Here is a 24,412-nt window from a genome sequence, read left to right on the forward strand (position 1 = left end):
TAAGTTACGTGCTTCAGCCCCAGACGGTGAGGCTCAAGTCAAAGCCTGAGCCTCGCCACCCGGGGCTCAAGCCCAAGCCCTGCAGCCCAGAGCTGAGGCATGTAACTTAGCTTCGCAGGGCCCGCTTTGGTATGGGGCCCTGGGCAGTTGACGTGCTTGCCACCCTCTCATGCCAGTCCCTGAGTATTATTAATAATTTTCTTAATGATATTTAGGGTAGGGCGTTGACATTTTTTCAAGTGTTAGTATGGGATGGAAGTGGTACAATTTTTTGAGCCCAAAGGGGGTCGCCAGCACAAAAAGTTTGAGAAACACTGCTCTGCAGCATAGGGAATGGGTCACTTGCAGGTTTAAACTACAGTAGAACCTCAGTATTACAAACACCAGAGTTACCAAACTGACTGGTCAAGCACACACCTCATTTGGAACTGGAAGTACACAATCAGGCAGCAACAAAACCGCCCCTCCGGCTCCCGCAACACATGTGCATGCACGCAAATGCAGTATAGTACTGTGTTTAAAAGTAAACCACTAAAAAAATAAAGGGAAAGTTTATAAAAAATGATTTGACAAGATAAGAAAACTGTTTCTGTGCTTGTTTCATTTAAATTAAGATGGTTAAAAGCAGCATTTTTCTTCTGCATAATAGTTTCAAAGCTGTATTAAGTCAGTGTTCAGTTGGAAACTTTTGAAAGAACAACCATAACAATTCTGTTCAGAAAAAAGAACAGGAGTGCTTGTGGCAACTTCGAGACTAACAAATTCATTTGAGCATAAGCTTTCGTGGAGTTATGAACATTTCAGAGTTATGAACAGCCTCCATTCCCCATGTGTTCAAAACTCTGAGGTTCTATTGTAGTAAATGGTTGAATCTCTGTAACATGAAGTCTTTAAATCATGATTTGAGGACTTCAGTAATTCAGCCAGAGGTTATGGGTCTATGACAGGAGTGGGTGGGCGAGTTCTGTGGTCTCAATGTGCAGGAGGCCAGACTAGATGATCACGATGATACTTTCTGGCCTTAAACTTTCTTCATTCTTATAGGCTCATAAAAAAGGGACTAAGGAAAAGGGGACAGGAGGATGGAAGAGTGGGAGAAGACAAAGATAAACCTAACATAAGAAATGAGGGGCGTAGTGGGGATGGTGTGATCGTTGGAGAAAGGAATGTAGAGTGAGATTGCTTGGGATTATGTGGACTGTTACCAAATTGCACCATTTATGTACATATTAGCATGCAGATTAGCTGTGGCCCTCCACTTTGTTGCATGTTGCCATTGGTGGTCTTTTCAGTACTACTAAAGCCCAATATGCTGTGTTTTCACTAGGAAAATATGTGGTAGTTGAAAATTTCTGCCCTGAGAAGTTTTTAATGGTTGAGTTATAAACTTGTGATAATGAGGATTTATAAGCGGGGGGAGGGGGTGAGAACATAGTTCAGGGTTGTTTTAAAACAGCCACAGAAAAAAATGCCAATGTAACAGGCATCCAAAAACTGACACTAATCATTATGGCTGTAGCAGAGATTGTGAAACTTAGCTTTTGGGGTCAGTATGTAATATTTAAGTAGCTAATTCATTATCCCTTACTGTAATAAAATGTGTAGCCTAACATTAAAATTGTGCAGATGAAAAAAATTATATAATATCCTGTTAACTTAAGCTAATGTCATAGACCTTTTCTGGATCGTGATCTAGATCACTTAGGTACTTGTATGGCCTTTCTTATCATAATATCAGAGTATCACAGTCTTTAAAGTTTTTATCATCTCAACATCCCTGTGAGATAGGAAAGTACTATTGTACCCCATTTTACAGAGGGGGAACTGAAGCAGAAGGACATGCTCGGGTCTTGAATACACTACAGAGCTGTGGCTGTTGTCCCTATATTGACAGAACTCCCTTGTGTAGATACAATGTAAACTAGCAGAAAGAGTTCTGCTAGCATAGCTACATCACCTTCCTGAATGACATTAGCTATGCCAACAGAAACACACCTCTGCTAGGTTTCAGAGTAGCAGCCGTGTTAGTCTGTATTCACAAAAAGAAAAGGAGTACTTGTGGCACCTTAGGACGAACCAATTTATTTGAGCATAAGCTTTCATGAGCATCCGATGAAGTGAGCTGTAGCTCACGAAAGCTTATGCTCAAATAAATTGGTTCGTCCTAAGGTGCCACAAGTACTCCTTTTCTTTTTACACCTCTGCTAGTATCGTTGCATCTACAGCGAGGTGGCCAGAATAACCCTATCACTTAGGATGTGTGAAGTGTGCGCCCCCCCCCCCCCCCCCCCCGTAGATTGACAACTAAACTGGCAGCATTTCGTAGTACAGACCTAGGCCTCAGGAATTGCCCAAAGTCACGCATGAAGTCTGTGGCGAGGCAGGGAATTGAACCCAAGTTCTACATTAGTGTTTTAACCACTGGACCATCCTTCCTTTCCTTATCTGACATTTAGACTGCTCAGATGAAGTTTAGGTTGTTCAACTCAGACATGTCCATGGGGCTTGGCCACATCCTTCTGCCTTTGAACCATGTTCTCTGGCTCTGGAACTCCAAACAGAGCAGTCAGTTGAGTGCTCTCACCTTATCTATTCCACTTCTAAATTTCTATAGCTTAATTTGGAGAATCACAGATCAAGATCCTTTAGCTCAATGTTTCTCAATCTCTTTGATACCAGGGACCAGCATGCTACCTTCCTAAACTGTGTCAAGGAGATTTCGGGGACTGGCAGCAGTCCATGGTTTCTCAAGACTGCTTTGGCTCACTTTAAGCTCCCTAAAGGAGAGTAGAATTTCCAGGTATTTTCACCAGATCAGGCCCCCTGTTCAGCTGTTCCTCATTTGTTTCCCCATCACCATAGAGCAAAAAGATGGTGTTCAGTCTGTGAGCAGACTCGCAAGGTATATCTACACTTAAATTAAAAACTTGCCGCTGGTCCATGCCAGGTGGCTCAGGCATGGGCTAAGGGGCTGTTTCATTGTGGTATAGAGGTTGGGGCTTGGGCTGCAGCCTGCATTCTCAGGCTGTCCCACCTCAAAGGGTCCTAGAGCCTGGGTAGCAGCCCAACCCCAAGTGTTTACTCTGGAATTAAACAGCCCCTATAGCCTGATCCCTGCAAGCCTGAGTCAGCTGGCATGGGCCAGCCGCAGGTTTTTAGTTGCAGTGTAGACATACCCTCAAAAACACCACTATCATCTTTCCATTCCTTCCCAAAGACAGAAAAAGCTAGCAAAATACAGGGAGGGGAAATAAAAGTCAAGAACCACTTCAGATGCACATCTTTCACAATCTTCTTGGTTTAATTTAATTTAAAACCAAATTTAACATCTTATGCACAAACATTTGAGTTTATATGGTGCCTCTATGCTACATTACAGACTCATTTTTTCTAGAAGAACCACTTTAAAACTCTTTAAGAGGAAAGTATCCACATTTAATTTGTGCTCCTGTGGGGCAAAGGCAAACTGAATAATGAAAGAGCTGTATTTTACTGGTACCTAGTTCATTTGCTTTATCAGTCTACCATTTTAAATAAAGTTGTACAAGTTCATTTTGACTAATTGGGGTAATTTACTGATAAGAACTACCCAGGATCACTTTTATGAAACTCTGCTTCTTCTGTGCTCACTTAATCAGTTTGGGTTCAGTAAAGGTAGAGCCTTTAAACCAACAACACTTACTGATATGTGTTCTGTTTCTCAGGTGTGTGGAGGGTCTTATATTTTGTTGATTGTCTCCGAAATAGCAATAATTTTTAATTAGAGATTCCATTTCTCTCTCAAGAATAGTTTCTGCCTTTCATTTAATCTCTGGCCTTTTTATCATGCTGTTTGTGGCATCATGCTCTTGATTTTTGTCTTGGTCAGATAACTGCACTAAATGAACAGAGTTTGTATCCTTGAAAAGAAAAAGCTTATTTCTCTTACACGCCTTAAAAAGTTTGTTTCTTTGGCTCTAGTATTGTTCCATAAAACCTAGCCTCTTTGAAATGTAGTCTTTTCCACTATTGCATTTTGACTGGTTTAGGGTTGTGGGGGAGAGGCAGAACCACCAATCATATTCTTGCTTTGTCTAAGAATTACTCAAGTTCTAGTGTAGGTGCTAAAATTTAATGATCATTGGCATCAGTTATGAAGGAGTTTCTATCTTACTGTGATTTTCTGTTAGGTAAGCGTGGTCCAAGATTCAGTAAATATATCAGGACAGTCTAATACAAACACTCTGAAGGTACCTGAATGTCGACTAGCAGAAGATTTAGGGAATCTCTGGGAAACCACAAGATTTACAGATTGCAGTTTTTGTGTAGGAGGACAAGAATTCAAAGCTCATAAGTCTGTCCTTGCAGGTACTTTTTTACTTTTGTATTGTAACATATTTTTTTTATTAAATAAAAATGTTAAAATTCGGCTATTTAATTGTATTTAATGCTTAATTCTTTTGCTACAGCTCGTTCACCAGTTTTTAATGCAATGTTTGAACATGAAATGGAGGAAAGCAAAAAGGTAAGCGGGACTGAAAGTTTAAGGTGCCATTCTCGTTCTGATTCCAAAGAAAAGGAAAAATTTATAGAAAACTCAATTGTACTTCATGGATTGAGAAAGATAAAAGGGAGTACTTAATATGGAAAAAGTTATATCAACCAGGTAGATATCTCAAGATATCATTGAGTTGACGCCACCCTATGTCAGTAACTCAAGCTATCTTCTCTCAAACTAGCGTAGCTCAAATGAGAGTGGCCACATTGTGAAATTACACTTGAGCTGCTCTGTCCATGCTGATGGTTCACTCATCTTTGTGTGGCACTAAGACTTTTGGGGTGTATCCCCTGGTTCTTTGTGCTGCAGTAAGATGAGCCAAGGAGGCTTCAGTGAATTGTGAACATTTGTCTGTCGTTTCTGAGCACACAAGGAGAATTGTGGTAAGATACTGCAGAACTAGTGGCATTCAAGTGGAGCTATGCCATGTCCACACTAGAGTAGTTGTATTAGCAGCTGGCAAGTTGCACTCACATCAGCTGTAGCCTATACCTCTTATGAGCCAGCCAACTAGAGTTAAAAGCATCACCCCACTTGAGTTAAGGGATTTATGTGTACATGTCTAGAGTTAGGGTTAGAGTTGTAACTCAGATTAACTTCGCAGTGAAGCCTTGAGGGGAGACTGAGATCCTTCTCTTAACCACAGATTCCACAAACACTTCATGCATACAACTGGTCTACAGGGATAGTAGTTTAATAAGTCCAGATTGCTTCATGCTCTTTATATCTCCTACAGTGAGGAGCCATCTACCTATGTAATGGAAAAGAATACTTCAAATTCTAGAAAAAAAGAAAAGGAGTACTTGTGGCACCTTAGAGACTAACCAGTTTATTTGAGCATAAGCTTTTGTGAGCTACAGCTCACTTCATCGGATGCATACTGTAGCTCATGAAAGCTTATGCTCAGATAAATTGGTTAGTCTCTAAGGTGCCACAAGTACTCCTTTTCTTTTTGCGAATACAGACTAACATGGCTGTTACTCCGAAACCTTTCAAATTCTAGCAATTTCTCCAGTACTATAGAATTGGGGAGCTACTGCAGAATAGGTAACTGTACTGCTTGCTCTGACTGGATTTGGGCTAGCTTTGCAAGCCCTGGTTCTAAAAGCATTGAAGTAAATCAGTGCCACTTCATGCAAACTTGACTCTTTCTCCTCTTGGTTAGTGAAAGCTAGCTCTCAGTGATTGGGGCCACCACATGAATGTCATCACCTCCTTGAGAGATGGGGCAACCTAACAAATTTTGAAACTCTAGGAAGGACATACAGTCTCAAGAAACTATCACATGCTAGTTATCCCAAAATCTCTAATATCTCCTCCTTGGGCACAGTTATCCAATAGACAATGGCTAAACTATTCCAGTTGTACTTTAGCTGTAACATAGAATCATAGAATATCAGGGTTGGAAGGGACCTCAGGAGGTCATGTAGTCCAACCCCCTGCTCAAAGCAGGACCAATTCCCAACTAAATCATCCCAGCCAGGGCTTTGTCAAGCCTGACCTTAAAAACTTCTAAGGAAGGAGATTCCACCACCTCCCTAGGTAACCCATTCCAGTGTTTCACCACCCTCCTAGTGAAAAAGTTTTTCCTAATATCCAACCTAAACCTCCCCCACCGCAACTTGAGACCATTACTCCTCGTCTTGGAGCCCTTGTAAACCCCTATTAGATCTGGAGATGACATTCATCTGAATTGTTCTAGGCCTGAATCTGTGTATTCCATAGTTCTGAAGCTATAGAACTTGCCATGGATTTCAGCCCTTGGAATCTTGGTTCTCTTTCTAGCCTTTATGGGTGTGAAGATAACATTGAAAATATGAACAAAGCATTAAATGATGCAGTATATTTTTCCTGGGTTTGCAGGTACTCTTCATCACAATTAGTGACCGATGGGCCATGAAATCATTGAGTCTAAAGTTTGGTATTTTTCCAAGATGACATGGAATTCACCATTTTGCTGCACTCAGGCGCCTGAAAGGCTTTTTTCTGTCTCTCTGTTGGGACTTCCTGCAGCTCTATTACAGGGCTTACTCACTATCCTGTTCCACGTAGCTAGGCAGCAGCAAGATAGACTCCAGCTTGCAGCCAAGGAGTATAGGGAACCATAAATGTAGACTGGGCAGCTGGATTGTCTGGTGAAAATCACAGCAGCTCAAGCCTGTGAAGCTCAGAAACTGAGCTGGTGTAGTTGGTTGCAAGCTTCCTCCTTCCTTAGCATACATAGGAAGTAAGATTTTGAAGCAGGCCACCTGGATAACAATGCAACTATGAAAGCCCATAGATCTGGATCACCTGCAGAACCTAGCAAAAAAATAAATAAATAAATCAAAATAAAAATCCATAGTTGAATATCACTGACTAACTTTAATGTTCATGAGGATTTTCAACTAAACAATCATTGGGTGTGTTTGGAGAGTGAGAAATGGAACATCAAGTCCATTTCATGAAGATACAAGTTAAATTCTATGGCAATATTAGGATTGCTTGCAAAAGAATTTTGTCCCATTGAGCCTTGGTGAACATGAGTCTGTGATTATAGGGCTATGCAGAGCTCAAACATATGTGTATATATTAACTCAGTTCTTAACAGTGTGCTGCTAAGAGCTTGCCTGGTGCAGCAGCAGCAGTAGGTGGAATTTCATTAATGTGGATTCACACTTTGCTCTTGGGTAGATCCCAAAGGATTTTTAGTGGACAGTTCTCATTTTCACTGAAGGTTCTCAGTTGGAGTCCAATGATGGGTACAATGATGTTTCCTCTTGTAAGTGAATCCCATAGGTGAGGAGGACCCTGTACTAAAAACTACAGCTACTTCAAAATGCATAATGGCCTTCCAATTCTGTATGCATTTCAAGATCCTGGTCCTTGTCTTTTTACGGCCTGTGTCTCAACACGCTATCCTACTGCAACAGCTGTATTTAGGGATGCTGGTGAAATTCAGGTTCTAACTTGCAAAGACCAGGGCCAGGCATTTCTTAATGGAGAGTCCTAAACTGTAGAATTCAGGTGAGGTACAAATACAGTCTTTGCCGGGCCTCCTTTGAGAATCACTTTCAGAACAAATTGGCCCTATTAAACTGAGCAAATTAAAGCTAACTCTCTTGTTTGCTGCTGGCTAACTTTTTGCTCTCTCCAGTACTTAGTCTCTTCTGTTCAAAGAAATGTTGATGGATTTAAATCCAGGCCAGGATGTATTTTTAAAAATTCCATAGACCATATTTAGGATTCTCTGTATATACTTTTGCACTGCAGATTCCATACAAATCCAGCCATGTCTAAAAGGAGCTATGATGTCCGTCTGACTAACTTGTAAAGCTGCTGGCAAAGGAGGAGCTTGACTCTAGGTCTATAGTTGAATCTAGAAGTGCCAACTTAACCTTGTAAGGTTCTATATGATGGATATGAAATAAAAACTTGTAATAAGCAAACCAGGTGATCTTAAATTTTTACTCCAAAATTTATAGATGTTATGGTTTTCCTTTTTTTGTTTTTATTCAATAGAATCGTGTAGAAATAAATGATGTAGACCCTGAGGTTTTTAAAGAAATGATGAGATTCATTTACACAGGGAAAGCGCCAAACCTTGACAAAATGGCTGACAACCTGTTGGCAGCTGCAGACAAAGTAAGTAATTAGCTCTTAAAGTCCTCAGAATTGTTGTTTTAGAAATCCCTGTTCTAAAAACATATATTTTCAGTTGTTTAAATACACAATTGATGTCGAAGAAAAATAAACAGATGCACCAACAGATATAAGAAATGGAGTGGCTTGGAGGGAGAAAGATTTTTTTTTTTTTAAATGGTGGGAAGATTAGAAAAATATAAAACTTTCCATGGCTGCTGGGAGTATGTACTACCAAGATTTTTCTGAAGAAATTGGAGGAGCATTAAATATCCTTTAGAAGATCAGTAATGACAAAAGTGTGTTCTTGATCTTTGTATTATGAGACAGGATAAATAACAGGGCTTTAATGACTGCCTTCTCTAAACCATTACTACTTCTATAACTTTGTCATCTTTCTGTCTCCTCAGTACCCTAAATAGTTCAAATCTGTTCTTGTACCTAATTCTTGCCTTTAAATATTTACCCTTTAAGCTTACCCTTTAAATACTTTCACTGTTCCTCTGAAATGTTCCTCCTTCTGTTCTGCCCTTCTTGAAAAGGGGGACTTCAACAACAACAACACAGTATTCAAGGTGATCTAATTCCATTTCATATTTTAACATACTATTCCAAAATCTTTTAAAAATACTGTACAAATGTAATATCTTTTGCTCTTTCCACTGCTGTTGCACATTGAGCTGAAATTTCATCTAGCTGTCCACTATGAAGTCTAAGGGTATGTCTACACTACGAAATTAGGTTGATTTTATAGAAGTCAGTTTTTAGAAATCGATTTTATACAGTCAATTGTGTATGTCCCCACTAAGTGCATTAAGTCAGCGGAGTGTGTCCTCAATACTGTGGCTAGCATTGACTTATGGAGCAGTGCACTGTGGGTAGCTATCCCACAGTTCCCGCAGTCTCCGCTGCCCATTGGAATTCTGGGTTAAGCTCCCAATGCCTGATGGGGCAAAAGCATTGTCGAGGGTGGTTTTGGGTACATGTTGTCAGTCGCCCCTTCCTTCCTTCCTTCCTTCCTTCCTTCCTCCCTCCCTCCCTCCCTCCCTCCATGAAAGCAACAACAGACAATAGTTTCGCACCTTTTTTCCTGGGTTACCTGTGCAGACGCCATACCTTGGCAGGCATGGAGCCTGCTCAGCTCACCACTGCTGTTGCGCAAGGTGTTTACAATGTTCACATTATCCTGACGTATGTGCAGAACTGGGCTAAGAGATGCCAGCACGATGATGCTTGTGATGAGGACATGGACACAGACGTTGCTGAAGCATGGGCTACGGCAATTGGGACATCATGGCGGCAGTACGGCTGGTTGCTACAGTGGAACGCCGATTCTGGGTCCTGCAAACAAGCATAGACTGGGGGGACTGCATAGTGTTGCAGATACGGGATGATTCACAGTGGCTCCGAAACTTTCGCATCCGTAAGGCCACTTTCCTTGAACTTTGTGAGTTGCTTTCACCTGCTCTGAAGTGTAGGAATACCAAGATGAGAGCTGCCCTGACTGTTGAGAAGCAAGCAGCGATAGCTCTTGGAAGCTTGCAACGCCTGACTGCTACCGATCAGTCAGGAATCAATTTGGAGCGGGCAAGTCTACTGTGGGGACTGCTGTGATCCAAGTAGCCAGTGCAATCACTGACCTTCTGCTATCAAGGGTAGTGACTCTGGGAAATGCACAGGTCATACTGGATGGTTTTGCTGCAATGGGGTTCCCTAACTGTGGTGGGGCGATAGACGGAACACATATCCCTATCTTGGCACTGGACCACCTTGCCAACCAGTACGTAAACCACAAGGGGTACTTCTCAATGGTGCTGCAAGCACTAGTGGATCACAAGGGACGTTTCACTAACATCAACGTGGGATGGCCAGGAAAGGTGCATGACGCTCACATCTTTAGGAACTCGGGGCTGTTCGAGCAGTTGCAAGAAGGGGCTTACTTCCCAGACCAGAAAATTACCGTCAGGGATGTTGAAATGCCAATAGTTACCCTTTGGGACCCAGCTTACCCCTTGCTCCCATGTCTCATGTAGCCGTACACAGGCAGCCTGGACAGTAGTAAGGAGCAGTGCAACTACAGTCTGAGCAAGTGCAGAACGGTGGTAAAATGTGCCTTTGGACGTTTAAAAGCTCGCTGGTGCTGTTTGCTGACTAGGTTAAACCTCAGCGCAACCAGCATTCCCATTGTTATTGCTACTTGCTGTGTGCTCCAAAATATCTGTGAGAGTAAGGGGGAGACGTTTATGGCGGGGTGGGAGGTTGAGGCAAATCGCCTGGCAGCTGATTCTGAGCAGCCAGACACTCGGGTGATTAGAAGAGCATGGCTAGGTATGCTGCGCATTAGAGAGGCTTTGAAAACCAGTTTTATGACTGGCCAGGCTACGGTGTGACAGGTGTGTGTGTGTGTGTGTTCTTGCTGCAAACCCACCCCCTTTGTTGATTTTAATTCCCTATAAGCTAACCACCCCCCTCTTTCAATCACAGCTGGCAAAGGAAATTAAGTAACTACTGTTTTGAAACCATGCCTTCTTTCTTTATTAATTTTAAAAAAGTGAGATAACTGACAAGGTAGCCCGGGTGGGGTGGGGTGGGGTGCAGGAGGAGCGAAGGACAAGGCCCCATTGCTTACTGTAGCCACACTACAAATCAAAACTGTTTGAATGACAGCCTTCTGTTCTTTGGGCCATTCTGTGGAGTGGAGTGGAGTGGCTGGGTGCCTAGAGCTCTCCCCCCCCCCCCCCAGCATTCTTGGGCATCTGGGTGAGGAGGATATGGAACTTGGGGAGAAGGGCAGGCAGTTGTACAATGGATGCAACGGGGGGTCTGTGCTCTTGTTGGCTTTCCTGCAGCTCCAACGGACATTTCATCATGTCTGTTTGCTCCCCCATTAGCCTCAGCATCACCTCCTGCCTCTGCTCATCGTGCTCACTTAATGCTTTCCTGGCCTCTGCTACTGAATGCCTCCATGCATTAAGCTGTGCCCTATCAGTGCGGGAGGACTGCAGGAGCTCGGAAAACATGTCATCGCAAGTGCGTTTTTTTTTCGCCTTCTGATCTGCGATAACCTCAGATGATAGGGGGAGCATAGAAACATTTGCACTGGGGGGAGTGGAGATAAAAAGGGAGAGTAAAATTTAAGATACATTTCAGAGAACAAAAGGGAGACTCTTTCACAGTGAATCAAGCAATTCACAGCACATGTGCTTTAGGTATAAGGTCACATTTTGCCTTTTATATTTGAGCGCCTGCTGGTGTGGTGACACATCACACACATTTGGGCATCAGAATTTGGTTTCCAGGCAGCCATGGTAAGCCTTTTGGTACCCGGGGTTGACTTCTTCCGTCTTCATAACATGTGGGAATGGTTTCAAACTGCAGCACCATCCTTTCCCATAGCAAGCAATGCCGGTTGGGTTTCACATTTTAAAAGGAGGGGCTGCGGTTTTTGTGTGGATGTGCAGCACACACCTCCCCCCACCCCACCACATGGCTGTTCTCTGGGATGATCCCTTTTAGTCAAGTGCAAACAACCCAGCAACAACGGGGTCCTTTTATTGTTCCCTTACAAAAATTCCCCTATTTCAACCAGGTGACCATGAATGATATCACTCTCCCGAGGCTAACACAGAAAGATAAGGACCGAATGTCGCTTGAATGCAACCAAAACCCAGGACCATTCGCTGCCATGCTTTGTGCTGCAATGATTCCAGACTACTTGCTACTGGCTTGGAGTGGTAAAGTGTCCTACCGTGGAGGACGAAAAAAAGCAGTCCTCCCAGGAAACCTTCTGCAAAGGCTTTCAGAGTACCTCCAGGAGAGCTTCATGGAGATGTCCCTGGAGGATTCCCGCTCCATCCCCAGACACGTTAACAGACTTTTCCAGTAGCTGTACTGGCCCCGAATGCATCCCAATTCTTCAGGGCAAATCAAACATTAAACAGCAAACATATTGCTTTTAAACCCTGTACTGAAGTTACAAATGTGCACTCACCTGAGCTGCCTTCTCCGGCTTCTGGACGGGGATCCCGCCTTGGGAGGGTATTGGCTCCAGGTGATGAAAAGGTCCTGGCTGCCGGGGAGAACGGATTCACCACTTGCCTGCTGCGCATTCTCCTCTTCCTCATCCACAAAATCCTCCTCCCTGTTGTGTGAGACTCCCCCCTTGCAGGTGTCCACGGACAGTGGTGGGGTAGTGCTAGGGTCTCCCTCCTAGAATGCCATGCAGCTGATCATAGAAGCGGCATGTATGTGGCTCTGACCCGGAGCGACCATTTGCCTCCTTTGTCTTTTGGTAGGCTTGCCTGAGCTCCTAAACTTTCACGCGGCACTGCTGTGTGTCCCTGTTGTAGCCTCTCTCCACCATGCCTTGTGCGATTTTGGCATATATGTTAGCATTTCTCCTTTTTGATCGGAGTTTGGCCTGCACAGATTCTTCTCCCCATACAGCAGTCAGAACCAGTGTCTCCCTTTCGGTCCATGCTGAAGCTCATTTGTGATTCTGGGGGGACTGCATCGTCACCTGTGCTGCTGAGCTCTCCACGCTAACCAAATAGGAAATGAAATTCAAAATTTCCCGGGTCTTTTACTCTGTACCTGGCTAGTGCATTGGAGTTCAAAGTACTGTCCAGAGCAGTCACATTGGAGCACTCTGGGATAGCTTCCGGAGGCCAATACTGTCCAATTGCATCTGTACTACCCTAAATCTGACCCAGCAAGGTTGATTTTGGCTCTACTCTTCTCGCCAGGGAGGAGTACAGAAGTTGATTTTAAGAGCCGTTTAGGTCGACGGAACGGGCTTGGTTGTGTAGACGCATTCATTTTAAAATCGACCTAACATGGCTAAATTCGACCTAACCCCGTAGTGTAGACCAGAGCTTAGTTATCTTCTTCTAAGTGGGTATAAATAATTTAAAAGCCAGCCATATGTGAACTGTTAGCTTTGTTCCTTTCAAGGTGCATTACCTTAGACTTGTCTACATTTTATCTGATATCATGCCCAATAGTGTAGCTGTGTTACCAGGTCCTTCTCCAGCTGTTTAGTTGACTTTGCATATAGACTCCTACTAGGTTAGAGAAGCAGATTTTTTTTATGGAATCTGTACTGGTTTGTTTATTATAGTAACCTGAAATTATATTTTGAAGTAATTTTTCTGGTACTGAAGTAAGGTTTGTAGCTCCCATGATCAACCCTAGCACCTTCTTTAACATACACACAGCACTGATTTGCCCCTTCATGGCTAAATCTGTCAAAAACTTTATGCCTTCTGAACTATTGGATTAGTGCTATCCAGGCTTTGATGATGCAGTAGTTTAGTTCTCTCCTCATACTCTCTCTGACAGTGCCTCATCTTCAAGATCTCATTGAGTCTGAGACAGATGTAAAAGGCACTCAAGTGTGGAGAGAACTGGAGAAGTAGTGTTTCTGTATGAATGAAGACTTTTATCCAAGGCATGATTGCTAAATACAGAGAATGTAATAACTAGAAACTGCCAAAGGCTGCTTGCTCTGCCTTTCTCATGAATGAAAAATAATAGTCTGAAAAAGTAGTTCTGCAATGTTACAAAAGCAACTCTATTAAACTTCTGTCTTGTCTGCTAGGGATGGCTTTATCATAACTGGCTTTTACTTATATAATCCAAATAGAAGCACCCTAGAAAACAGTACAACAATACATCTAAAATAAAATAAAGTGGTAGAGTTTTCCTTTGTGCAGATAAATATTAATATAAATAAAATGCAAATAAAAAGTAACAAATACATGTGGCAGCTTCGCTATTTTGTGCAGCGATTCTTTCTAAATTTGTCATGGAAACTTTGGAATTACTTTTACAAATGATGGATTCTAAAGTAAGTAACCACACAGAAAAAAGATCTGGGTGGTGGTATGTACAGCTTAATGAAAACCTGCTCAATGTTCAGCAGTGGTCAAAAAGCAAACTGTATGAAAGAGAATACACAAAATGATTCCTTTACATATCAATAGCATACCTTTACCTAGATTGCTGGGTTCACTTCTGGTCACCCTATCTCAATAATATAGCAGATATATGAGAGGTGCAGAGATGGGAAAACTAAATGATTTGAGGCATGGAAAAAATGCTGTATTATGTGACTCAAGTTTGGAATTCTTTAAATTAAGGACAAAGATTGTGATACTTTATTTACATAGTACCTATCAGTTTCTCCCTGAAAGAGTGGGTGATATTATAAAGGTATACAAAAAAAGCTTTCAATGGGGAAATTATTCACCCTTTTTCTTTGTACAAGAATTATTGAACATATATAATGAAATACAACAAATTTATAACTGACCAGGGTTTTTTGGGGACTCATGTATACCTTTGGAATTTACCTTCAATGGTATATTGTGGCAATAATAAGGTTAGGAGGAGTTTAAAAGAGTTATGTCTAATAATGCAATTATGGATGTTCTAGCTAGGGAATAAGCAAATCACTGGCAAGGGTTAGGAAGAACCTTCCCCTCCAGTGGAATTTTATATAATTTTCCTCTGAGGCTTCTTGCACTTTTATCTGAAATTTCTGAGACTGGACACTGTGAAATATTTTACTGGATTATTGAGCCATTGGTCTGATCTGATATTGCAGTTCCTATAATCCTAATATTTAAATAATATTATTATTTATGGCTTCTCTTCAGCTTTTCTTCGTTAGTGCAGGGGGAGGGGGGGAATAAATTAATTTTAAGGTAGCAGTTTTAATAAGTCTCTCCTGTGAGGAACACTAGTCAATCATCAGGAATGGTGCTAAGCACGTCACAGGAGTGGGGCAAATTGTGTTTTAGATTTGTTGTACTTTACAGATTACAGCAGAAAGAATAAGTGTGAAGAATGATTAGTATAGTTTTTTCTTTCATTAGTATGCACTGGAACGGCTGAAGGTCATGTGTGAGGAGGCACTCTGTAGCAACCTCTCAGTAGAAAACGTTGCTGACATTCTTATCCTCGCAGATTTGCACAGCGCAGAACAGTTGAAAGCACAAGCAATAGATTTTATTAACAGGCAAGTAATGTTCCTTTATTACACTTGAAATAATGCCTTAAATATCTGTACTTAAATATCCTTTCCTTCTAAATGTTTTTGTATAACTTCCCCTGTCATAGGTGCAGTGTTCTTAGACAACTTGGGTGTAAAGATGGGAAAAACTGGAATAGCAAGTAAGTAAAATGATTCACAAAGTTTAAAGTTACTTTTTCCTACACAAGAGTATATCCCAAATTACCCACTAATACAAGAGAGCAACACTCTGCTTTGACTTCCATGGGAGTAAAGACAAACCTGTTATAGTCTGTTTAGCAGTGGAAGGCATCCTTTGTAAATGTCAATGCCACCTTCATTCTCTCATGATTGAGACAATTGCTGATTGCAAGTGAAGTAAAGCTGCTGCAACAGAAGCCTTGCTTTCTGGGGGATACTTCCCCACAGTTCTTCCCCCACTTTATTTTCCCTTCCACAAAGGGGAAGAGCTGAGGCTAGTCTGTCCTCTGCCAGAAGATGACAACAGCAGCCAGTCTGTCCTCTGCCAGAAGATGACAACAGCAGCCAACATTAGCTTTTACTTACTCACTTCAGTACAGTTTGCTGCTGCGGGGAGCAGTGAGAGAGCAGCAGCAAACTGTGCAAATGCATCTTTTCCTCCCTTTATATATAAACCTGCCAAGTTTCTCTTTGTGCCCATGAAGGCTGCAGCAAAGTAAGAGGCCCTACTCCAGAGCAGATGGAACAGAGAGCAACTACGGCTGGCTGGAACATAGATGTGGGGAGTGGGGCTACTATTTTGTATTATGACAATGTACAAAGGCTCCAGCCAGGATCAGGACTCTCTTGTATTAGACGCTCTGCACATACACAGGCAGACAGAGTTCTCATTCTAATATGAAAGAAGAGGCAGCAAATAAGCGAGACAAGCAGGAAGGGGAGGTAGAAATAAGGTGACAAACATATTTCCAGTGCTGGGCATCCGTATAAGAATCTAGATAGATAAGATCACACAGTTAGCTAGGTTAGCTGGTACATAGTTTGACTGTTCCAAATCATTTTAACTTTTAAAAACAAAGATTTAAAAATCAGCTATCCTCTGCTGTTGTACAACCTAGCTCTCTGTGGTTGCCTGCTTTCCTGTAAGTGTTGTAACTGAAGTGCGTCTTGAGGAGAGAGTTGGCCTGGCCTGACAATTCTTGCGTTCTCCCAAAGTGTGCACAGGGGAGCTGGAACTTCTGAACAGTTTCTTAGGGTACCTTTCCTTTACTCACCTGCAACAAAAGGTTTTCATATCCATATGTCTCTCAGGATACAGCATGTACTGCCACAGTGTCAGTGAGCTCAGTAGTGAAGATTTATAACTGGCATATAAAATATGTTGATACTCTTCTTACAGACTGCCACACAATTAGTGTATAGTCTTGGCTGAAGGCATGGCATAGATCATTTCACTCTGGGGAAAATTTCAGCTACAGAACAATGCTAAATATATTTCTTCCAGTTAATCTGTAGTTTCACTAAAGTATAAGCGAATACAGTGTTGGTTACAAATAACATACAACTATACTCAAATACAATATTCCACATGTCAAATCATTCTAGGTATTTTCCGGCTTCAGCTTTTAGAGGATTCAGCATTATATGGACATAAATAATTTTAACTGTGATTATTCTTAAACCTTTTGTTTTCAGCCAAGCAACAGACATAATGGAAACAGCAGGCTGGAAGTCCATGATCCACTCTCATCCTCACTTAGTGGCAGAGGCCTTTCGAGCATTAGCATCTGCACAGTGTCCACAGTTTGGCATTCCACGCAAACGACTAAAGCAGTCATGAAATCTTCCATGAACTTTAGAGAAACTGAAATGACTCTACTCCTCCATGTCCAGAGGTGTTTTCACAAACCATAACAAGAATTTTCGTTATCCTTGTCCACAGAACAGAAGCTGAAAAAGCCTATTGTTTGCTTTTCAGTTGGATAATTTATGGTTTAATCCTCAGCTTTAAATTAGACTGATTGCTCTCTAATTCACTGAAAGGCCTTAAATTATCTTCAATGACTCTCTAGTCCATATAGTCTAATGTATCTTGATTTTTTTTTTTATTGTGCCTTGTCTTTCTGACTAGGCTATGCAGGATTGCACTAGCTCCATAATGCAGTAAAGCTGATAACTGAAGATTAACTTTTGAAAGGGATCTTCCATTATTTTCAAAAAAAAAAAAAAAAATGAAGATTATAGTTTGGTTCTGTGCTAACTGGAAGGTTTCAACTAGACTCTCTTTAAAAGGACTTGAACTGGAGGCACATAATGTGCCCCCAATCCAAGTACAATACATAGGGAGAACCAGTTTACTTTCAGAGGATGCCAACAGGCTATTAATGGCAATATACTGCTTTGAACATAATTTATTTTTCATTGTGGGGGCAAATATGCAATGGTTTGGCCCAAAAATGTATTTTCAATATAGTTTGTAATGCCTATTGTGTGTATGTCAAAGCTGTCCAACGAACGTTAAAAAAGAAACACATAATAAACCTTTTGCCTGTGTTTCTTCATGGTCCATCACTAGTTTACATTTAATGGAGAATAGGGTGAGAGGTTAAAGATTTTTCTGTGAAGAAAGAATAGTATTGTATTTGAAGAAAAATTATTTATATCCCACATGTATGGTTACATAGAAAAGTAAAGGATGCATAGAATGACCAAATGTAAATTTAAGAAATGGGCCAAATGGATTCTGATTATGCACTTTTAATGCGTAACTTTTGTATGTTGTGTGGTACATATATATTTTGCTTTTGATGAATTAATGAGGTACCGGTAATTGTGGCGTAACTTTTTAAATACATTTTAAGATGCCCACAGCCACATGGGATTTAGTTTTCTTATTACGAACAAGAAAAGCATGTCTTTGAAGACTTAATTGAACGTGACTATTGTAAGCTCTCATGTTCTATGTTGAATATTTTCACATTTTTGAGAAAGGCATGTGAATGACGAAACAAAACTTTGGAAGAGGGTCTGTTCTCCACTCAACATGTGTGCACAATTTCCATTCATACCAGTGGAAGTAACGTATAGTAGGAAGAATAGGTACCTGAAATGTCAGATGGTATTTGCAAGCATAGACTTGCTTTTTCTAGCATTTCAGTTGTTGTACTAGCATTGTGGATGGTATTGAAATTCTGCATAATGTGAAAAGGATGAAACATTTGTAAAGTGCTTATCATGGGCCAGTTCTTTATTATATGAACTTTAGCTTTAATACCAACATTTTCAGTGTTTGATAGCTTTGTTTACAATTGCGGGGGAAATCTGCAGTAGTGCACATTCTAAATGTTTCCTGAGTTATAACATTGAATTTACTGTAAGGGTGGTAATATGCTATATTTTTTGTTTGGCAAGATTGCATTTAACAGTGGGAAATGAGAGGAGATCTCACTGTAATCTATAAACATATTAAGATAAAGACTTCAGTTTGCCTATAGACTTACATGAAAAATGAAATTTAAGATTTACCTTCTGAAAAGATATCTCCTTCCTAAGTTCTTTAAGATTTCTCAGAATTAATGCTAATGAAGTTTTAGGAGGGTAAAGTATATATGCTTTTATATTTTGTTACCAAGTAAACCTTTAGCATAGACCAAGCAGAAATAAGTGCCCAGTCCAGTTTTTAAAAAACAAACCTCCAAATGCTTGCACACACTGTGTTTGAACTAAATCTTAATGTGGCTTAAATATAAAATCTTCTTAGACAAGTATCTGAACGGTACAGGGGGCATCTTACCTGACTCTATTTATGGAGCAATTTACCTTTTTTTTATTTAAATATTCATCTAAATTAAGATTTTGTAAGCATTCTTCATAATAGGGTTTATAAGGATCCTTGTTCCCTCCAAAATAGTGACATTTTTGCTGCAGTGCGTATTACAAATTAGAACTAATATATTCGTACTCATCATGAACAAGCTCACTGTTGAAACTTGCAGCTCTAATATACAAAGTGACTTGAATATTTAATACTGTAATTATGATTGTCCAGTTCAGCTTGTTCTAAATTACATACAGCTATCATACATACAGCTATCTAATGCGAAGCTTAAGGATTTTGTTCTGAAGATTTTTTTAAAAAGCTTAATGGCACACTTTGTACCAAAAAATGTCAAACACTGTGCTGTAAGTATATCTACATTTGTAGAAATATCCATTTTTCCAGTAAGGCAGTGCACACCATGTACAGTAATGGAAAATCACAACAATTGATCTGCTTGTATTTGATTTATTATGTATAATTTTAAGTTTGTCAGCTCTTAAGAAAAAGGTAAAACAATTGCTGTATTCTTCAGTGTGCACTAATTATTCACCTTCTCATTCTTGGTTGAACCACATGCAGTGTTCTCACCCAAATAAATAGCTGGTCAGAACAATTTTCTCCTTTAGATTCAGCCCCTTGTTTTTATTCCCCACATCTCAAGAGTGTGTCCTTTAAAAACACAATGACCAGTTTTAAGTTCAGCAGATGTAAAACTCTCTCTAGTATAAAAGTACAGTTTTTCCGGGCCAGTATACAGAAATCCTGAAAATTTAGTCTGTTTAAAGGATTTGGAGCACAAAATGTAACGGTGTCTTGTTTTTGCTTTCTAACACTAGTCTCTTAAATATACAATAGCTACCACTTTCAAACTTTTTTAGGGAGAACCCTGCATGTGTGTGTGTGTGTGTGTATCTGCAATTGTGTGTGGTGCTTTTTTTTTTTTTAAATGACTTTCTAAAAATAAGCACTCAGTTCACTGTTGGAATGATGGTAGAGCTGATTACATCACTTTTCCATTTGGACCTTTTCTGGGGAGGTGTTTTGAATGAAGTTTTAAAAAAATCCTTGTTTTATAGTCCATTTACTGCATTCTGAAGTATGAACACAGCGTGCCTTTTCTAGTATACCTTTGCAATGAATACAAGATTAATAGGATATTAAATCTTTTAAAAAGGTATTTCACAAGCTCTTAAGGAGAATGCTGTTTGGTACAAAAAATAACTAGAGTTGAGTAGATACAAGTTATGGAATACTGATTTGAACTCCACCATGTTTTGCTTGGTTCTTATTTGGTTCTTAAATTCAGATTACTGTCTGGATAATAAATATTAAAACTTTTAACAAGGTTTACAGACTTGTGTATTAGATAATGGTCTCCTGCAAAAATATAATACTGGTTGTATGATTACAGACTGATTTTTTTGTTTTGTTTTGTTTGTAATTTCTTAAATGTGGAAATTGCAAACACAAAGGAAGGTTTAAGTTATCTAGGGTGATTTGGGTCTTACACTTCAAGTATTTGATTCTCATAGTGATTTAAATATTTAGAGTGAAACTCACCACTGTGTTTAGGGACAGTGTAAGGCTTACGTACCACCTACCCTCATAGAATAATCCACCCTCATGGAATAAGACTACTGTTATAGAAGATACTAGCGTGCAAGCTGAGATACAACTAATGGCTATCAAAACTAACGTTAAAATCTAGTTTGCCCAAATTAAATATTCTTAATTTTAATTTACACTAAAATTCACTATTAACTTTTCTCTCAAATGGCATTAATCTCACGGTAGGTGTGTAGTTTATAGTCTATTTTAATTAGTCTCGCAACTTGGCTTTTGTTTGCAGTAAATGGACTTAGTTTGGAAGGGGAATTCATTTTTTTAAGTGTCTGCATTGGTAGACTTCATCATTCTCTGTAACCTAGCTAATCCTGGTTTTTGAGACTTCAAAAAAGAAGGCTTAACATAAATGAGTCCTATTTTAGAAATGAAACAAATGAAATGATTTAGACCTGTTTTGAAGTGGAAATGATTAAGAGAATTCAGATATGTGAACACTTGCATCAAACCATCCAGCATTTTTATCAGCTGATGTTAATGGTGAAATACTTTTTGTATCTTGTTGCTGAAAATATTTTTTGCATTTCAGCACATCAAGTTACAATAAAGTTGTTACTTATACAGAATTCTTCTGTGCCAGTTGTATTTTCTTTTGGATTTGGAACTCACTGTAGTTACCAATGCTTCTTCTCTTGAGATAAGAATATTTTAATGACATATATACATAAGACGATTAAGAAATTTAAAATGGTGTAGAATGTTGTTGGTGGCTTTTCCAGTAGAGAGCATATTGCAAACTTGTTCCACAACCTTCACTGGCTTTTGATTAGTCTTCAGGCTGGTGTTTAAATGTTTTGACCTATAAAACTCTAAATATTTTGATACCTGCCTACCTGAGAGACCAACTTCTCCCCATGCAATACCTCCAAAGTGGTGATCATTGGGGGAGGTATCCAAGCTAAAATCCTTTGGTTTAAAAATGAGGGGGTAGTGGAGGCTCTATAAAATACCCTTGTGTGTCTTCCATTTCCACCACAGAACCAAGACCTTAAAAGAATAGTACGAGACTCATTGAAAGCCTAAGAAAATTAATGAGTGGACATAGATATATGAGGGGCAGATGTGCTGGTGACATCATTAACGTTTGTTTCAAGAAAATGTTTGGTTTTAACCTGTATTGATAGCTTGTTTATTTAATGTATTGTAGATATTTTGTATCCTGTTTTTTTTTTTTTAATATTTGCAAAAATGCATACAACTATTTGGATTGCTGATTTAAAGAAAATAAATCACATTGGATCTGGAGGAAAACATAAAACTTTTAAAAAAAGATAAACTTTCAGAAATGGACACTATTGAGCTAAGTTACTACATCAATTAACAAGGACCAAAAGGTAATCTAGTAAACCAGTGTAACAAAAAGAAAGATCCTGTGTAGCAATGCCTAGGCAACTTAAAATACATCTGTTTTCCTGACACCAGTCAGCACCGAATGCCCTTTTTACCCCCTTTGCTTATGACTAGGGTCTTAAGCAGTTACCTCACTCTGGAGTCAACCTAGTGAGCTCAATTAACTTCCTTCTTTCTGAGGTCCATGCCAACAGTTAATAACAATGTCCCCACCCAGTTAACTTCAAAGCAACCCTTATTGATCTGGCACAGAAAACAAACGTACCATGAAATTTAGCTTATACTATGCAGGTCATTACAAAAAAATTCTTTAACTAGGCAGTACATTTTAGTTGATAAAGAAAACTCTTTCTTCTGGTTAAGTCGTCTGACTCTGCCTGCTTGAGACGTACTGTATTTTTATCAAGGAGCACCTTATAAGTCATCTTTCCTTCTGTGGAGATGAGGCATTTATTTTGTCATCTCACAATAATTCCTTGCTTTGTGCAGCTTACTAGATTTAAATTTAGCATTGAGACAAAATTGTTTTCTTCTTGTTCTAAAGTCTAGTGAGTCACTTCCTGTTTCATATTGGGAAACTGATGGGCATCTAAGAAAGCTTTTCCTCACCGAATACTTTAGGTCATAAATATTCTACAGTAAAGATATAACAGGATCTTATCTCTGTGCAAGTCTCATTAGCAACATTTATTGTCTTCAGCAACTTTTGGGGAACAGTTTACTTGTTTCAACATGTTTATTTCAACTTCATAATTTCAGAGAAAAAATAGAGTAGCAAATCTTGATGGGGCTGGTAGGATAAGTCATGGAAATAAGACACTTTCCCTACTACACAGAATGCCAAGCGTGCAACAGTCTAGACAATTGGCTAGATATGGGAAGTGGCAGTATATTTTGATGCTACTCCCTTGGATTTTATAACTTGCTCTTGTAGTTGTTTAATAGCCATGATAACCTACACTGGTTTTAGAAGCTTAATTTAACTATCTAAAATGTTGATTTGTTTTTAGATTGTAATGTAACTTATTGTAGCCTTTATTTTAAACCAAGTATACAGTGCACTCGGTTATGCTCTTTATTGAAAACATTTAATTTTGAGGTTTTCTATCTGTCAGTCTGAACTTCCATTACAAAGGATGGAGTTGTTTGCAGTGCATGTCACAAGGTTATTGGACAATTAAATTCCAATACAAATATTACTGGATGAGTTTATTTCTAACAGATTGTATTAAAGATAAAACTGACTGTGCATCATGCAGAAATGACTTTATATTTAAAATTATGATCGTGCAGGAATTGAGGAGACTGCTCAAATTGTACCAGATTTTTGTAGGCTCTTTTGTAATTTTCCACTGTCTACCCTGAGTAGCTTATTTTATTGTTGCATCATCTATTTTGAAGATTCATTCTTCTGCTAGAGAAAGCTGGAAGAAATACAAGCACAGAAATGGAATAAAGCAGTTCAGATCTATTGTGCAAGGGACTTCCTTTTCTACTGCTACCACAAAAGACAGATTCTGCTGACGATATTCCTGAGTGTTCTGGAAAAGAGGGGATGGCATTGCAACTACAGGCAAACAAGTTATCTCAATCCAATATTTTAAATTGACAGGTTTATGTGAAGCCATGTTTTCAGTTATGCACAATTAAGGTTGCCAGTTTTGGTTGGACATATTCTGGAGGTTTTCTCACATGACAATCTTTAATTAAAGATTAATTTTTAATTCCTGGATACTCCAGGACAATCCTGGAGGGTTGACAACCCAATGCACAATGTACCACTGAATTTTTCATTGTTTAAATATTAAAAATGACAGATAAGTGACTTTGCAATTTGGAACTCCTGGGAGGGAAAAACAAGACTGCAAAATTTCTGTTTTGGCAAGACTTTATACAAAGAGTAGAAAGGCTTTTTGGTTTTGAGTCAGTACTAAAGTATTCCACTGCAGATTAGGTTAGTATCCTTCAAAATACATTCTAAATCCTGTGGAGTAAAGAGAATTTACCTTGCTTTGAAAGATTCTATTCCAAAATAAGGTATAGGGGCCTGACACTGGTATTTGTTTTGGATTCTGGCTAGACTTTTGGAACACAGTGAAACAAACTATTTTTATGTAGCTAATTTTTATTGCAATAAACTATGAATTGTAATATGGCACCAACTGATCAGAATGGTGGCAGTCAATTAAGTCAGTGGCAGTTTAAGTATGTTACTACTCTTTCTTCCTACTGACTCTGCAGAGTCCACACTCATACAAGTGTGGGAGCTGGATTCTGTTATGCATTGTGAATCAACAAAATTGTTAGATTGCTCTAACAGAATTTACTTATTACTAGTGATGAAGAACAAGCCAAAAAAACAGCTTGACTTTTAATTTGCTGTCCCAGCAGTTAGAACATTTTGTGGAAGTCCTTGAAAGACACACACACTTTTTATGGCCTTGATCCTGCAAAAACATATGCA

At 39.6% G+C, this 24,412-nt stretch overlaps 1 protein-coding gene across 3 annotated transcripts in view; it reads left to right on the forward strand.

Annotated features, from left to right (window-relative positions):
- The window catches only part of SPOPL (speckle type BTB/POZ protein like), a 62,396-nt gene extending 38,626 nt beyond the window's left edge, over window positions 1-23,770 (forward strand). For 2 of the 3 annotated variants that reach the window (XM_073305372.1, XM_073305373.1), the window contains exons 6-11: window positions 4,170-4,347; window positions 4,449-4,504; window positions 8,039-8,161; window positions 15,037-15,179; window positions 15,281-15,334; window positions 16,851-23,770. In XM_073305372.1, coding sequence (XP_073161473.1) covers window positions 4,170-4,347; window positions 4,449-4,504; window positions 8,039-8,161; window positions 15,037-15,179; window positions 15,281-15,334; window positions 16,851-16,995 — 699 coding nt within the window. In that variant the 3' untranslated portion in view covers window positions 16,996-23,770. The remainder of the gene's footprint in view (window positions 1-4,169; window positions 4,348-4,448; window positions 4,505-8,038; window positions 8,162-15,036; window positions 15,180-15,280; window positions 15,335-16,850) is intronic. The other variant, XM_073305374.1, reaches the window with a different exon arrangement.
- The last annotated feature ends 642 nt before the right edge of the window (window positions 23,771-24,412 follow it).

Source organism: Lepidochelys kempii, chromosome 11 (genome assembly GCF_965140265.1).
Source record: "Lepidochelys kempii isolate rLepKem1 chromosome 11, rLepKem1.hap2, whole genome shotgun sequence".
Classification (NCBI taxonomy): domain Eukaryota; kingdom Metazoa; phylum Chordata; order Testudines; family Cheloniidae; genus Lepidochelys; species Lepidochelys kempii.